This window comes from Ceratotherium simum, chromosome 14, assembly GCF_057802395.1.
Source record: "Ceratotherium simum simum isolate JZ-2026a chromosome 14, ASM5780239v1, whole genome shotgun sequence".
Taxonomy (NCBI): domain Eukaryota; kingdom Metazoa; phylum Chordata; class Mammalia; order Perissodactyla; family Rhinocerotidae; genus Ceratotherium; species Ceratotherium simum.
In genome coordinates this window covers 39,656,401-39,673,265 of record NC_141913.1, presented here as the reverse complement: position 1 = coordinate 39,673,265, position 16,865 = coordinate 39,656,401, and the positions used below count along the sequence as shown (strand labels likewise).

The following is a 16,865-nucleotide window of genomic DNA, read 5'->3' as shown; positions in this document are numbered from 1 at the left end:
CACTAGCTGACCACTAAGCTAACGAAGCAGAGACTTCAGGGGACATATACAACAAGAATAAAGACTTTAAAGAATTAATTCAGAAATGTCACTAAATAAGCAACAGCAATAGCAAAACAACAAACCCAGGAGGAGGATCCAGCTTCCAAAGCAGCCATATTATTTAAAATGTCCAGTTTCCAACAAAAAATTATGAGGCATACAAAAAACAAAGTCTGGCTCATAAACAGGAAAAAAGGGCAGTTAATACAAACTGTCCCTGAGGAAGCCCAAACATTGTACTTATTAGACAAAGACCTTAAATTAGTTATCTTAAATATATTCAAAGAACTAAAGGACATTATGTCTAAAGAACTAAAGTGGGGGCCGGCCCCGTGGCCTAGTGGTTAAGTTCGGCATGCTCCGCATCAGCGGCCCGGGGTTCACAGGTTTGGTTCCCAGGTGTGGACTTATACCCCTCATCAGCCATGCCGTGGCAGTGACCCACATACAAAATAGAGGAAGACTGGCACAGATGTTAACTCAGGGTGAATCTTCCCCAGCAAAAAAAAAAAAAAAAGAAAATAACTAAAGGCAAGTCTGAGAATGACATCTCACTAAATAGAGAATATCAATAAAGAGATAGAAATTATATAAAGAAACCAAATAGAAATTCTGGAGTTGACAGTACAATAACCGAAATTAAAAAGTCACGAGAGGAGCTCAACAGCAGATTCAAGCAGGTGAAGAAAGCATCAGCAAACTTAAAAGACAGATCAACTGAGATTATCCAGTCTGAGAAAAGGAAAGAAAAAACAATAAATATGAACAGAGCCTCAGAGACCTGTGGGACACCATCAAAAGTGCCAACATGTGTATAATGGAAGTCCCAGAAGGCAAGGAGAGAAAAGGACAGAAGAATATTTGAAGAAATAATGGCCAAAAACTTCTCAAATTTGATGAGAAACATTAATCCACCTATCCACGAAGCTCAGCAGCTCCAATCAGGAAGAACTCAATCTACACCTGGACAGATCATATTCAAATGGTCAAAAGACAAAAGGAGAAATTTGAAAGCAGAGAGAAGTGACTCATCATGTACAGGGGATCCTCAAAAAGATTAACAGCTAATTTCTTATCAGAACCCATGGAGGTCCTAAGGCAGTGGGATGCCATTTTCCAAGTGAAGGAAAAAAACCTGTCAACCAAGAATTTCTAAATCCTACAAAACTATCCTTCAAAAATGAAGGAGAAATTAAGACATTTCCAGATAAACAAAAACAGAGAGTTCATTGCTAGCAGACCTGTCCCATAAGAAATACCAAAGGGAGTCCTTCAGGCTGAAATGAAAAGAGACTAGACAGTAACTGAAATCTCTCAAAGAAATAAAGAACATGGGTAAGATAAAACTATATAAGTAAATATAAAAGACAGTACAAATGTATTTTGTTTGCAGCTTTTTTTTTCTCCTACTCGATTTAAAAGACAACTACATAAAGCAATAATTATATATCTGTGTTGACAGTCAGGCAATGTATAAAGATGTAATGTGTATGACAAAGCAGCACAAAAGGTGGGGAGCTACACAGGAGCAAAGTTTTGTGTACTATTGAAATTAAGCTGGTATGAATCTGAACTAGACTGTTATAAAGATGGTACTTGTAATCCCCAGGGCAAACCACTAAGAAAATAACTCAGAACAAGGCAATAAAAGAAATGAGAAAGGAATTAAAATGGTACACTGGAAAATATCTATTTAATACAGAGGGGAGGGAACAATGGAGGAACAGAAGAACACAAAAAGACAGAAGGCATTTAGAAAACAAATAGCAAAACGGCAGGTATAAACTGTACTTTATCAGTCATTACATTAATGTAAATGGATTAAACTCTACAATTAAAAGGCAGGTATTGGCAGAATGGACAAAATAACATGATCCAATTATATGCTGTCTACAAGAGACACACTTTGATTCAAAGACACAAAAAGGTGGAAAGTAAAAGGATGGAAAAAGATATACCATGTAAATAGTAACCAAAAGAGCTGGAGTGGCTATATTAATAACAGACAAAATAGACTGAAACATTGTTACTAGAGAAGGACATTTTATAATAATGAAAGAGTCAATCCATTAAGAAGATATAACAACTATAAACACATACACATCTAACAAAAGAGGCCCAGAATACATGAAGCAAAAACTGACAGAATTGAAGGCAGAAAGACAATTTAAAAAGTTGGAGATTTCAATACATCACTTTCTATAATGGAGAAAAAAACAAGACGGAAAATCAACAAGGAAATAGAAGACTGGAACAACGTTATAAAGCAACTAGACCTAAGAGACACCTATAGAACGCTCCACTCAACAGCGGCAGGATATACATTCTTCTCAAGTGCACATGGAATATTCTCCAGGACAGACTGTATGTTAGGCCAAAATACAAGTCTCAATGAATTCAAAAGGATTTAAATCATCCAAAGTATGATCTACAGCCACAATGCAATGAGATTAGCAATCAATAATAGAAGGAAATTTGGGGAATTCACAAATATTTGGATATTAAACAACATACTCCTAAATAACCAATTAGTCAAAGAAGAAATTTACAAAGGAAATGAGAAGATACTTTGAGATGAATTAAAACACATATCAAAATTTATGAGATGCAGTGAAAACAATGCTTACAGGGAAATTTATAGCTATAAATGCCCATATGAAAAGAGCAGAAAGATCTCAAATTGATAACCTAACTTTCCACTTTAAGAAACTAGGGGAAAAAAAAAGAGCGAACTAAACCTGAAGCAAGAAGGAAGGAAGGAAATAATAAAGATTACAGTGAAAAATAAATGAGATAGAAAAAACAATCAGATAAAAAAAATCAATGAAATCAAAAGCTGGTTCTTTGCAAAGATGTACAAAATTGATAAATCTTTAGCTGGACTGAAAGAGAAAAGAAAGGAGAAGACTCAAATCACTAAATCCTTTGTGTCATATGTTTCTCCCTGTAAGATTTTATCTAAGGCTGAGAAATATCAAGGAGATAAAACCAAAACTGTCTCTCTTCCTTTTTCCAAATCTAGTAAAAGGCTAAAGCGAAAAAGCTAAAATTTCTGTTTAAATGAACTACGTAGTTCATTTAAAATTACTTTACCTATCCTATTGCCAAAGATAAATAAGTTGGCTAAACAAGGTTTCACTACCTATCTCCTATTTAGATTGAGGGGACACTCAAAAGCATTTTATTTATAATGCAGGGTAGCAGTTAAAATGATTATTAAAGAAATAATTTTAAGTATTAAGTATGGTAATAGTGGTCAAATTCTTAAAGTTGAAGCAAGCCTGCAGAGACAACACTAGTTTAAAATGAATGCCTTGATTAGTTCTTTAACAGTCAGCAGAAACAATCTTCCTCTCATCTGCCCTCCTACTCTCTCCATCTCCCAATGCCACTTATCACACCAAGTCTGCATTTTTCTCATCTCTGATGCAACAGCAGTGCCTTCTCAATTTACACAGTAGAAGTGTACCTCCTTCAGCTGATCCTGAATGATCCTCTGAGCTGTTTTCTTTAGACACATGCTGTTTCCCCACATAAGCCAATATTGGTAAAAATCCCTTAACTAGACTCTTGAATGTGCAGGTAAGCATGCTAGGGGGGAAATAAAGGCCCCTTCTATTTCCTTCTCTTCAAGTGCAGTTAGAATAAAATCCACCAGGGATTAGGAAATTACCAAACTTATTTATAAAACTGATAACATGACTAGTAACTAATGATTTATAATGTCAAAATTGGAAACAATATTCAGCAACAGGGTCATGGCTAATTTATAAAACATCACCTGAAGGGAATAACTCACATTTACATAGTATTTTACAGTGCCTAAAGTAGCTTTATAATTTTTCTTTTTTCTCTATAGCACTCTAGATGAAGAAACTGGGATCCAAAGAGGTCATATCTACACTGAAGATTAAACAGCCAGTCAAGATAGGACTCTCATCAGTCTTTGCAATTCCATATCTATCTACTAAACTATTATGCAGCCATATATCATAAGGTTTATGAAACATCATGGAGATTATTTATAATATACTCTTCTCAGTGATAAAATGGCATATAAAATTGAATACTACAGTCTTAAAAGTAAGTATACTTTTAACAGGATCATGGCAATATAAAAATAGATGATATACTGGGGTAGTAGGAATGTGATTTTTCTTTTTTTGTTAGTCATAATATTATCTGTGTAAATAATAAGAATCACAAAAAAAGTCTGAATTAGTTTATCTCTTAGGGAACTAGGCACAGGAGGTTAAAATAAAAACAAACAAACCAAAATTCTCATAGAATGAGAACCATAAAACCAGAGCTCCCAATACAAAGCTCAAGCAAGTTATTAAATCTTTTAGGGCTTAAATTTCCTAATCCACAAAGTGAAGGGGTTATTAATTCTCTTCTTCAACACTTCTCCTCCAAATATGTTAATGATTTACACTGGCATTTACTATTTATCTAGCTCTTTTAGCTCTAGCAATCTATGGTACATTATTCTAAATAAAGTTCCTTAGGATATTCAAATTTGGCTGAAATAACTCTTCCACCTTGAAAAAAATATTTGATTTAAAAGAGATATTCACTAATATTATGGAGGAACCAGGAAAATAAAAAATTTAGACAGCAGGAGGGCTTTGAGAATTGCTAGTTGATATCAATAGCAATTTTTTTGATTTCAGAAGGACTCTGATACCTTTGACACCCATATCACTTCATCAATAAAATTGTTTGCTTCTCTCCTGCTAAGGCAGCCAATCCACAGGTAGGAAGAACTGGAAGAAAGTGAAAAGAGTTGGGAGCGGAGGCTATGCACAGAGTTCAGAGTTGGCCCATCTTTAATCAAGCAACTGCTTACAGTTTTACAGTTGTTATCATAATAAACCTCAGCCTGAATACTCCCCAGATCTCCTGTTTGAGAAACTGTCCTAAGGCAGCATTATTAAATGCTTATAATTACCTCTAAAAGCTGTAAATCTGCACTAAAAATAAATATCTAATTCATTTACTATATACTTTCTCATTCTTCTATGACTCAACCTAATATTCATTTATTGGTACTCATTTTATACTTTAAAGCACATTTTACCTAAATCTTTAGGCCTTGTATAAGCCAAACAGGACGTATATCCTGAGAGTTATAGAAATAATCCCACACTAAAACATTTCAGATACTTTAACACTGATTTGGATTTGTGATGATAGGGCAGATAGAAAGCAATTGATTCAGAAGATAGAATCCATTTATATAACGCATTCCCTTAACTTCAGTATACTCAGGCACTAGTATAACGTAGTCCTGGAAGATTCAAATGCTTGTTTAGATTTCTGAAAATGTGTTAAATGAGATGAAATAGCACCAATAGGAGAAAACTGTAACTAAGTGGCAAGGTTTGTTCATAAGAAATCCATAATTATTCACATCAGATGTTCTAATTAGCTTCTGTTGCTTTAGTATAGGAACTAGGTCTTACGACTCAATGCAGAAATTAGAAATAAAATATGTCCATCAACTGAAAAACTTTTAATGTAATTTAAAATTATTCTTACTTTTAAAACATATATACAACTTAAGACTTTGTAAGATGAAATAGGCTCAAGGAAAACACACAAAAATCACAAGGAAACACAAAAGTCAGCACACTGGAAGAAGAGCTGTGAATACGGCTATTTCCTACCTTCTTACTTTGCAAAAGTAGATGACAAAACAACCGAATCCAAACATCTTTCTTGGAAACAAAACTCAAGTTTAATTATCTGTGCAAACGAGCAGCATCAACTACTTCAGGCTTTTTCTATCTGTGCCTTCATCCATCCATCATTACCAGGGTTCTGTGTGTGCTGAGTACTATGTTAAGGCATTGAGGATCTTGAAACAAGACATGGTCCTTATCCTCAAGGGACTCACAGTCTCATGGAGGAGTTTGATAATTCCAATAGAGAATTATCAATGGTAATAATAGAGGTAAGCACAAGAATGCTAAAAGAACACATAGGTGGAGGGACTCCTCCAGTGTGGTGGGGAAGGAGGGGACAAGGGTCAGTGAACGCTTCCTAGAGGAAAGGATGCAGAGCTGAGTTTCAAAAAACTATTAGAAAAGTTAGCCAAAGGAGCATGGGGAGAAAGGAGAAATCTAATTTTACACTTGTACAGTCCTTTGAATGTTTCAAAATGCTCTATTATCTACATTATTTAAGTGAGAAAACTGGCCTAGAAAGGTTAAATGATTTGCCAAAGTTTCATGGCTAGTAAGTGGCAGAGCTCAAATTAGCACCACAACTCCTGCTCATAATCTAGCATAATGTCCAATCCTTTAAAGTATAAGGACTTAAAAAAATTTGTCATAAACAATTTCATATTCATACCAGAACAGGCAAATCCACAGGAACAGAAACAGATTAGTGGTTGCCAGGGGCTGAGTGACGAGGGGACAGGGGAAGTGGGGAGTGATGGCTTACTAGGGTTTCCATTTTGGGTAATGAAAAGTTCTGGAACTAGAGAGTGTGATGGATGCACAACACTGAATGTACTTAATGTCACTGAAGTGTACACTTTTAAATGTTAAAATTGTAAATTGTACATTATGTTTGCTTTACCACAATAAAAATGTTTTACACACATAATACCAGGTATACCTTTAGTAGACAGTGATTACAGGCATACATTTAAAAAGATTAAGAATTCAGTACTGCCTTTAGTTACTATTTTAGTAATCACAGCAGCAACATACTCTTAAAACAGTATTTATAAATATGTGAAAAATATTAATTTAGTCCACAATGTTTGAAGCACAAACCTGATTTCTTTGCATGGTAAGCCCCCAAGGAGTCCATGACCCTCACACTGGGAATCACTTCCTTCTCAAACAAACAAACACAACAAAAAACTTTTCATGATGCTTAAGGGATTTCCAGAAGTTGTCCTTCAATGAGGTAACCATACAGACGCTATCCAACCTTAGAGATTTCAGGCCAGAGTGTTAGATTTTTTCTTTATAGAAGTACTATAATACATTTTAGGCTATCCTCCTTAAAATTCACTTGCTACTTAATGTACTTTATAAATTTCTTATAACTCACCCAAAGTATGTTTTAAATAGTTTCTAAAAATAAAATAAAACCATATTTATCAAATGTTTGATAAATTGTATCAAATTTATACACAATGAAATTGTAAAAGATACAAGAAATTTTGAATGGTCCCTGCCCAAAAGGAACCTGAAATATAAATTCATGAAAACCTAAATACTATCAATTATTTCAATGACAGCTTAGACATGAAAAGAAGCACAAAGCAACATATATTGATTCTTTGCCATAGGAACAGGAAGATAAAAACTGCTACGGGGTTTCAGAGAAGGGAGTGATTATTCCAGTCTATATGGTGGTGTGAAAAGGCTCTAGAGGAGAAGTGGATTTTGAATGAGTTGCATCTTGAAGAGCAAGCAAGTTTTGGGGAGGTGAGGCAGAAACAAGAGAGGATTAGAATATCCCTCATTAAGCTTCCTTTAATTCACTAACTGCTTGCTGAATTCTCGTGCTGTGCCAGGTACCAAAAACGCAAAGATAAGGTGCTCTGTGTGACCCTTGGTCAAATTCCCCTCTGTAGGCCTGAAACCCCTCAAAACACATCACACCAACAATTAATTATTTCCCCCCCATAACGGGAAACAAATGAGATTAGCAAATTTTTTATGACTGTTGTTTTAAAATAAATGACACCTTCATCTGAATGTACTTTTCCAAAAGATAAATTTCATATATAGCATATACAGCAATAAACCCAATGTATGCTTTCTGTAAGAAATCTCTTTCCAGAATTACTTACTATTTAATATTGCCACTAAAAAATACAGGTACTTGCCCACTGAACGTAGCTTGGATGAGGAACAAAGGCACAACTAGATCTCAATGTTGCCCATCATTTCTGTCCCAAGGGTGTAAAAAGGGGCACAGGTGTCTCTCCTTTGAAGCAGTCGTGTGATTAATGGGCAAAATCACTCGTGTGCAATCATTTCTGTCCAAAAAGCTGGGCAGAGGTGGGGTGGGGGGGGACGTTAGATAAAATTTCATTTTACAATTTTGACCCCACCCTCCAAGGGCCCAACTCATTGGTCCAGAATGAGTACCTGAATCGAGCTGGGTCAATCTAAATATTCCATATCTGGCCAAAAGTCCTGGCCAGACTGCTATTCTGGGGATTTTTTTTTTTTGAGTTAGAACTAGGATATAAAGTCGATCCTTTCTGGTGGTAGAAGTTGTACAGGATGAAATTTGGGAGCTATAAAGCAGCCACGATTCTCGCCACGTGGAGGACACTGAAAAAAAGTTCATGCAGAAAAAGCAAATACCTCTGAATAGATTTAGTATAAAGCTACAAAATACAAAAATTTCATACTTTATCAATCTAAAATATAAAAAACCTTTATCAGGAAGAGAGCCAATGTATGTTAGTATGAGTGTTACTAACCTTATTTGTTCTTGGGTTCAACATAAGCGGCTTGCCTTTCTCTTTTGTGTGAACACGACGACATGCCAGAGGACAAGGAGCAGCAACTATTCTTAACCGGGACAACATCTTTTCTTTCACCTGGGAAAAGCAAAGCAAATTAACCACTGATGAGAAACAGTACAGAACTGCATGTACATCAGGTATCAGTTTTCAAAAGCAGATTTAGAAAGCTTAACTTTCCACATGTGAAAAAGCTTTTTCAAAATACATTTATGTTTCTACAAGTTGTAACGATTCTAAAAAGGTAACAATAAGGTGAAGGCAAAGACTTACTTTTCCTGACAACACTCTTAAGTCCTTGGATAATAATTAGTGCTCCTCTTTATGTATTTATCTACTACAGTGTGCTAAACATTTACCCTTTTTCTAATCCACACAAGCGTGGCAAGGTATGTATCTTTCACTTATGAGAGAAGAAATTGAGATGTTAAGAAACAAGGTAACAGCTTGTAAAGAGCCAAGTGAGTGCCATGTCAGTGAGTGTGGGAGCTTAGCTTGAAGGTGGAAAAGTGAATAACAGGAAAGCCTGGAGCATACACATTCAGAGGAAGAGAAGCTATCCAGATTCTTAATCTAGACTTAGAATTTTAATGTACTAATACATTCTATGTTTAAATTTAATGTACTAAACTTTTTTTGGTTTTAGAAAACCTGTTAATATAAAAAAAAAATCATGCAAATTGGCTAGAAAACATGTTTTCGTCCTTTCACATCCATCACAAACATATGGGAATTCTTCAAAATGGAAAACTCCACATAACAGTCATGCACTGCGTAATGACATTTTGCTCAACGATGGTGGTCCCATAAGATTAGTACCATAAAATAGCCTAGGTGTGTAGTAGGCTGTATCATCTGGGTCTGTGTAAGTATACTCTATGATGTTTGCACAACAAAGAAATCACCTAGCAATGTATTTCTCAGAAAGTATCCCCGTTAAGTGATGCATGACTGTACATTAAACCTTAAATATTTACTGATGGGAATATATAGATTCTTCTGCATATCAATTCTCCTACCAAATATCAATTTGCAATGCCCATGTATTTCTTTAATCATCACAAATCACTGCAATTACCATGCAATAAGTTTTTTAATGGAATTTCTTTTCTTTTTTTTTTGTGAGGAAGATCAGCCCTGAGCTAACATCCGTGCTAATCCTCCTCTTTTTTTTTTTGCTGAGGAAGACCGGCTCTGAGCTAACATCTATTGCCCATCCTCCCCCTTTTTTTCCCTCTTTCTCCCCAAAGCCCCAGTAGATAGCCGTATGTCATAGTTGCACATCCTTCTAGTTGCTGTATGTGGGACGCGGCCTCAGCATGGCCGGAGAAGCAGTGCGTCGGTGCGCGCCCGGATCCGAACCCGGGCCGCCAGTAGCGGAGCGCGCGCACTTAACCGCTAAGCCACAGGGCCGGCCCAAATGGAATTTCTATTTGATGGAATTTCTATTTGATGAGAAAGCCATCGTATATGGGGGTGTAGCAAAACCATTTACATTGGTATTTTTTAAAGTTGATTTTTATGGAGGTGAAATTCATATAACATAAATGTAACCATTTTAAAGTGAACAATTCAGAGGGATTTAGAAAATCCATAATGTTGTGCAACTACCACCTCTATCTAGTTCCAAAACATCTGCATCATCCCAGAAGGAAACCCAGTACCCATTAGGCAGTTTTCCCCTCTCCCCCAGTGCCTGCAACCACCAGTCTGCTTTCTGTCTATATGGATTTACCTATTCTGGATATTTCACATAAATGTGGTCCCTAAATATGGCCACAAAAACAAGAAATCTATATGATCATAAGAACATCAAGAATCATGAGGTGGGGATGGGGGTGGGGATGGGACAGATATTGTTTAAGGGTACAAACCTACGATGAGTAGTAAGTCCTAGAGATCTAATGCACAGTATTGTGAATATAGACAATAATATTGTATTATCATCATCAAACTTGCTAAGAGACTAGGACTTAATTATTCCAACCACTAAAAAGAAATAATTATGTAACATGACAGAGGTGCTAACTCTTGCTACAACAGCAATCATATTACAATATATAAATGTATCAAATTAACATGTTGTACACCTTAAATTTACACAATGTTATACGTTGAATATACTTCAATAATAATAATAATAATAATAGATGAGAATAATAACATACCACAAAATAACTGATTTGTGGTTTTTGATTTTCTTCAAAAATGTTCATGTCACAAAAGACAAACACTAAGGAACTATTGCAGTTGAAAGAACACTAAACAGATATGACAATTAAATGCAAAACCTGATCCAAAAAAATGCTATAAAGGACATTACTGGGACAATAGGCAAAATTGGAAGATATACTGTAGCTTCTTACATAAAAGTATTGTGCAATTTTAAATTTTATGAACTTGATAACCACATGTAAGAGATATCCTTGTTCCAAAAATACACAGTGAAATATTAAGGGGCCAAAAGGTATGATGTATGCAACAAAGCTTTTCAAATTATTTCAAAATAAATTTTAAATGGTAGCATTGATCATGTGTTTGTGTGGTTCTTCCAGGGCAGCCTTATTTACCACAATTAAAACTTTGGTATCAAAAGACTGGACTTAGTATTGCAGTATATTGGCAAGGTAGGCAAATTTAAAATAGTAAGGAATACCTTTTATTTTAAATTAAAGAAAATCTGAAAAAAATTACATTTTGTAATCAGTACTTGTAGTATAAGAAACACGTTGGTCTTTGTCCCCAGTTTCTGGTATAGAGCTCCTAAAAATCCTCAGAATTTCCTAAGTGATGGAGGATCTTTTGTTATTCATAATCAAGCTGCTTAAGAGTTTCTTGGATATTAAGATATGTCTGTGGTTTCTACCCTCGGTACGTCATTCACACTGCCTTATCCTGGGAGCCAGTGGAACTTACTCTCCCAGTGGGGTTTACAAACTGGCTTAGGACTGAAACTGCTAGGCCATTGGCTACTGGAAACTACTCTACTTGGGGCTAGAAAAGAGATGGTCGATGCCCTCAAGACCAAAATTTGAGAGAGGTCATGACTTAGTGCAATGAGCACAAGCTCTGTAGTCAGACAGACTTAAGTTTGAATGTGGACTCAGCTAATTACCATTTTGGAATCAGCTGTGTGACCCAGGCATTCCCAAATGGTCTCTGAATTGGTGTTAGTCTGGGACACACTTTTCACTGGTCTGTGACCAAATGAGAAAAACTAGGACAATGTAATACAGTTTTTCATAATACTAAATTTATTGTCTTTGTTTTCATGTTGTAATTATGATCTTCCTACCTTTTTGGTGATAAAAATGTCCTTTCTTTTATAAAAAGATGGGGATGGTTGAGTGTAGTTTTTAAAAAGGTCCTTAACCTTGACAGAATTAAAAGTTTGCCATCTTATGTCTGGTCCCAGTTGCCCCCTTAACACACACACTTTTTTTTTTACTGGCCCATGAAGTCCAAAAGTCTGGGAACCACTGACTTAGAAGTCTCACTTTTCTCATCAATAAAATAGGGGAGGAGAAACTCTATGGTTGTATGTAGTAATGATGATATATATAAAGTATCAAGCCCTTAGAGTTTTATCATCATCATAAATAGCTTGACTACTTGACTTGAAGGTTTATTCAATGCAATCCATACCCAGGCAGTCTAGCAGAGTGGTCAAAGGCAAGCTCTGGAATCAACTGCTGGATGTAAATCCTGGCTTTGCCATTGCTAGCGCTGATCCTGAGCAAGTCGGAGTAAGTCAGAGTAAATCACAATCTCCCTAAATTGCAGTTGTCTCATCACTCAAATGGGGATGATAAACAACAGGACCTACTAAACAGGGCCGTTTTAAGATTTAAATTAGATAATCCATGTAAGATGCTTATCACAGTGCCCTCTAAGTGCTCTATAAATGCTAGTTATCTAAGCATTATTGTTATTAGTAGTAACAGACTAAGGTGGTCAGAAAGAGTCTTCTAAAGGCCTGTTAGTTTCTGCATCAACATCTTCTAATGCGAAATCCATATTAAGAGGCTACGAGGATAATCATGGTTAACATTTATTTAAACTATTTCAAATTAAGTTTCCAAGTCGAGAATGAGAATTTGGATGGCATATAGATGCAGGCAACATCAAATGTCATCCTAAACAATATCTACAGAATCAATACAATATTTTTCATTACTTTTGAAATTTGTACATATTGATCAAAGGAGGTATAATATGCAGCCATCTAACCAAAATGATAACTTTCAAATAAAACAGTTACTTTTTTATAAAAGCAAATGCAGGGGCTGGCCTGGTGGCATAGTGGTTAAGTTCATGCGATCTGGCCCAGGGTTCGCAGGTTTGGACCCCAGGTGCAGACCTACACACCACTTATCAAGCCATGCTGTGGTAGGTGTCCCACATACAAAGTAGAGGAAGATGGGCACGGATGTTAGCCCAGGGCCAATCTTCACCAGCAAAAAGAGGAGGATTGGCAACAGATGTTAGCTCAGGGCTAATCTCCCTCACTAAAAAAATAATAATAAAAAAATAAATAAAATGTAGAGTAATTTTTATACTTAGTGTGAATTTTGTCCTCTAACATTGTTCCTCAGTAAACAACTATAAGTTTCAGTGTTATTTACATTTTAAAATATGGCTGTAAAGTTTGTCTGAAATTCACCAACATAAATTAGAATTTATTTTACTTTAACTTAATATAAAATTGAATATAGTTTAGCATAGCTTAGTTTTATATGAAATTAAATACAAGCTATGCATGAACAGCATTATAGTAGGAGTTAATTTACAAAAGAAATTCTCAAATGGTAAATGAGTTCTTCCTTTATGAATTTTTTAATGTGTTTTCATAACAAATATATTAACATACAAAAACATTATACATATTCACCTTCTAAGCCGTGAGCAATTCTTTCTCAAGAATAACTATTGAGCAAGAGAGAGTATGTTGTTTGTGTGTGTGTGTGTGTGTGTGTGTGTGTGTGTGTGTGTGAGGAAGATTAGCCCTGAGCTAACATCTGTTGCCAATCCTCCTCTTTTTGCTGAGGAAGATTGACCCTGAGCTAACATCTGGGCTCATCTTCCTCTACTTTATATGTGGGACGCCTGCCACCCACAGTACGGCTTGGTAAGTGGCATGTACGTGCACGCCTAGGATCGGAACTTGCGAACCCTGGGCCCAGGTAGTGGAGAGCACGAGATTAACCATTACGCTACCGGGCCGGCCCCCAGAAAGAGTATGTTTTAATTCTCAACAGAATGAAGAACTTCTACAAGAGCACAGCCTAACGTTTTCTAGTAAGGTATGGTAAAGGTAATGTCAGCATTTCTGGCCTCTAACCCTAACTTTTAATGAAATCTTTATAACTACCATAAAAGAGTCAGATACAGGTTATAAATCAGTGCTCAAAATTGATTATTTAAAGATCCAATATTAGATGACAGAGTTAAACTGTTTTTTCCTGTATTTCTGCAAACCATGTAACACAGCAACACATAACTGAACTAGTTATAGTAGTCACACAATAGACATATATATATATACTATAGTGAGTGTGTATATATACATATATATACACACATGGATATGGGTATATGGGGGGTGGGGTGGGGAACGACTGTCTCTGCTCTAACTCCCAGAATGTTCGGCTACTGAAGATCAAAACTTATGAGTACAACATTGCAATTAGCTTAAAGACATGAACAATGCTTAAGGAGCATACAAGGTTAAGAGAGGACTGGAACTAATAAATTAGACTGCCTCAGTTTGAACCCAGGCTTTGCCGCTTAAAACCTGTGATCTTGGGCAAGTTACTTAACCCTCCTAAGACTTAGTTTCTTCATTTGTAAATTGGAGAAGATAACACTATCAACCTCAAAGCGTTACTGAGATAACAGTGCCCGGCCCATAATTAACAATTAATACGTGCTTCTATTGTTATCATCATCAATTGCAACATTAAAAAAAATAACAATGCTATTAACTGCTTTGCTTAGAAGTGACTGCCACAAGCCTTAGGAAGGTAAATCAAACAGATATGAGATAACACGTTTCATAAAGAAGCACTTCTGTTGAGATTTGTTGTTTTGATTACGCTTCCTACCAAAAGGCAACATGTTTTCTAGAATTATCTTCAGAACCAAGAAAGAAAGTCAAATCCAGGACCACAAATGTAACACCACACAAGGAGAGATGGTTATCGCGGACATCAAAGAATCATCTGCCAATCCGGGTCCACAGATGCCATTTCATATGAATGGACAGAATCTTAGAACTTTCTAGCTTGCAGCAAACTTCCTTTAAAGCAAGGAACGAACGACCGCACACACACCCACACCCACAATACCTAACTCCTGTCATTAACTCATCCCTGCATAAAAAGAGATTTGACGAGCCACAAAATTGGTCTTTAAGGGGCGCTGGAGGAAAGAGGAGAGATGCTCGTGATCCGGAGCCCACAAGGCCTCACTCCGGAGCGGGAGGGAAGCGCCCTGGGACCAGGGAGCCGAGAAACTGGGAAGTCGCGCCCCCAAACCGTGTGCTGGGGAAGAGCCGCGGACGGTCGAACCGGGGGTCGCCGCGACCTGACCGCTCCCGCCATCCCCGCCCCGACTCAGTGAGCCCCTTCCCTTCACCTGCCCCCATCCTCCACGCCGGGACCTCGCCGGCCGCACACGCGGAAGCCCGGCGGCGGGTCCACGCTCGGCTCCCCGGGCCGGCGCGAGGAGGCCGGCGCCCGCTCCCCTCCCGGCGCTCCCGCCCGGGCCCGCCGCGCCAGGGCGCCCGCAGCTGCGCGCCCCCGGAGCCTTACCCGACGTCTCGCCCCGCGACAGGTGGTGCTGGCCGCGGAGAGGCCGCGCCTTGCCGTCCACCCGGGCGATGCTCAGCTCCGGCCAGGCCCGGCCCTGCCCTTCCCCGAGCTCCCCAGGGCCCGCGCCAGCTGAGGACGCGACTGGCGTGTGCAGCAGGACGGCGCCGACGAAGCTAGTAAAGCGGCGTAGCGAGGAGAGGGCGCCGGGAGGAGAGCCGGCGCGGCCCCACGGGCGGAGACTGACGGGCGCGCGGACCAATGGGGAGGCAGGAAGCCGGCCCCGAGAGGCGGGGCTCCGCCTCGCGCCTCGGCGGCCCGCGCGCCGGTTCCTGCCCTGCAGGACCTGTCTCCGTCTCATTCCCGGAGGTTATTGTTTTAAGGCCGGGCGCGCGCCCCTGTGGACGCGATCCCGAGGAATGTGAGAGGGGCCGTGTAGAGTAGGAGTCCGGAGATACAGGCGACACCTGTCGCTCCACGAAAGGAGCCAGGGCCGGCTTACCGCGGACCTCGCATCGCCGGGGTTTGCGGGGCTGTTGGGGGTGATGGCAGCGCGTTCGCGCGAGAAGAGGCTCTGCGCAGGCGCGGGCGGGGCTGGGGGATGTCGGCGGGTACCAGTCTTCCAGCCCGAGGAGGCGACAGGAAGACTGGGAGTTTGCGTCCGTCCTGGACAGCCAGTGAAGGCAGGAGGAGGACGGAGGGGAGATTTAGGGGCTGGGTACAGGGCGGGAGAATGGAGAAGCGGAAGAGGGAGGACCCAGGAAATACGAGGTCTCCGCACTTTTAGGAACGATGTATGTTTCCCAACTATTTTTGTTTGTGTGTCTAGGACTCGCTCTTCTGCGAAATTCTTTGGCACTCTCCACAGCTGCCGGCATAGTTATTGGCCCACAGGGAACTTACTAATGATCCCTACCTTCACAGTCACCGTCGATAGATAGTCAATGTTCCCTCTCAGAAAAACACTGGAACACTGTTGTCACCTTGAAAGCAGCAGAGACCGTATGTTAATACATCTATACTCATCCACGGTTAACATCTATACTCAGCCACGGTTATGATATTGGAGGATATTTTTTCATTCTTATTTCAGAAATGTTATCACCAAAAATTCTTTACTGTAATCGAGTTCTTAAAGTGGGTTCGAGTGTGTTCTTGAAGTATGGTGGTGATGATTTTAAGATAAAGATGTAAAGGATGAAAAAGAGGCAAGACAGAGGAAGTAAGAAAATTGAAAATGATGGAAATGTAAGATAGAGAAAATTGAGTGGAAATAGAGAAAAGTAGATTGTCTCCTCCTAAACTCTTTGACAGCTATGTAAAATCTGGAGCAGCCGTGCCATTGGGAGCAGTGAAGGGTGGGGCTTTCTTGGAACAGTGTAGTTAGATGATAAAAGATCGGTATGGCTGCTATAGTAACCACTGCAGTAAAAGCAAGACTGTAAATAACTATGACCTAAAATAACCCTGCTGCCCAGAAATTATTGAGATGCAGCAAGCTAAATGAGGGA

General features: G+C 38.7%; 1 protein-coding gene across 2 annotated transcripts in view; it reads right to left on the bottom strand.

Moving 5' to 3' along the window:
* The window catches only part of ME2 (malic enzyme 2), a 49,615-nt gene extending 33,740 nt beyond the window's left edge, over positions 1-15,875 (bottom strand). The window contains exons 1-2 of one of the 2 annotated variants that reach the window (XM_087439245.1): positions 15,857-15,875; positions 8,504-8,623 (exon numbers count right to left, since the gene is read on the bottom strand). In XM_087439245.1, coding sequence (XP_087295371.1) covers positions 8,504-8,611 — 108 coding nt within the window. In that variant the 5' untranslated portion in view covers positions 8,612-8,623; positions 15,857-15,875. Of the gene's footprint in view, positions 1-8,503; positions 8,624-15,357; positions 15,569-15,856 lie in introns of those variants that run through there. The other variant, XM_004422544.3, reaches the window with a different exon arrangement.
* Between the last annotated feature and the right edge of the window lie 990 nt (positions 15,876-16,865).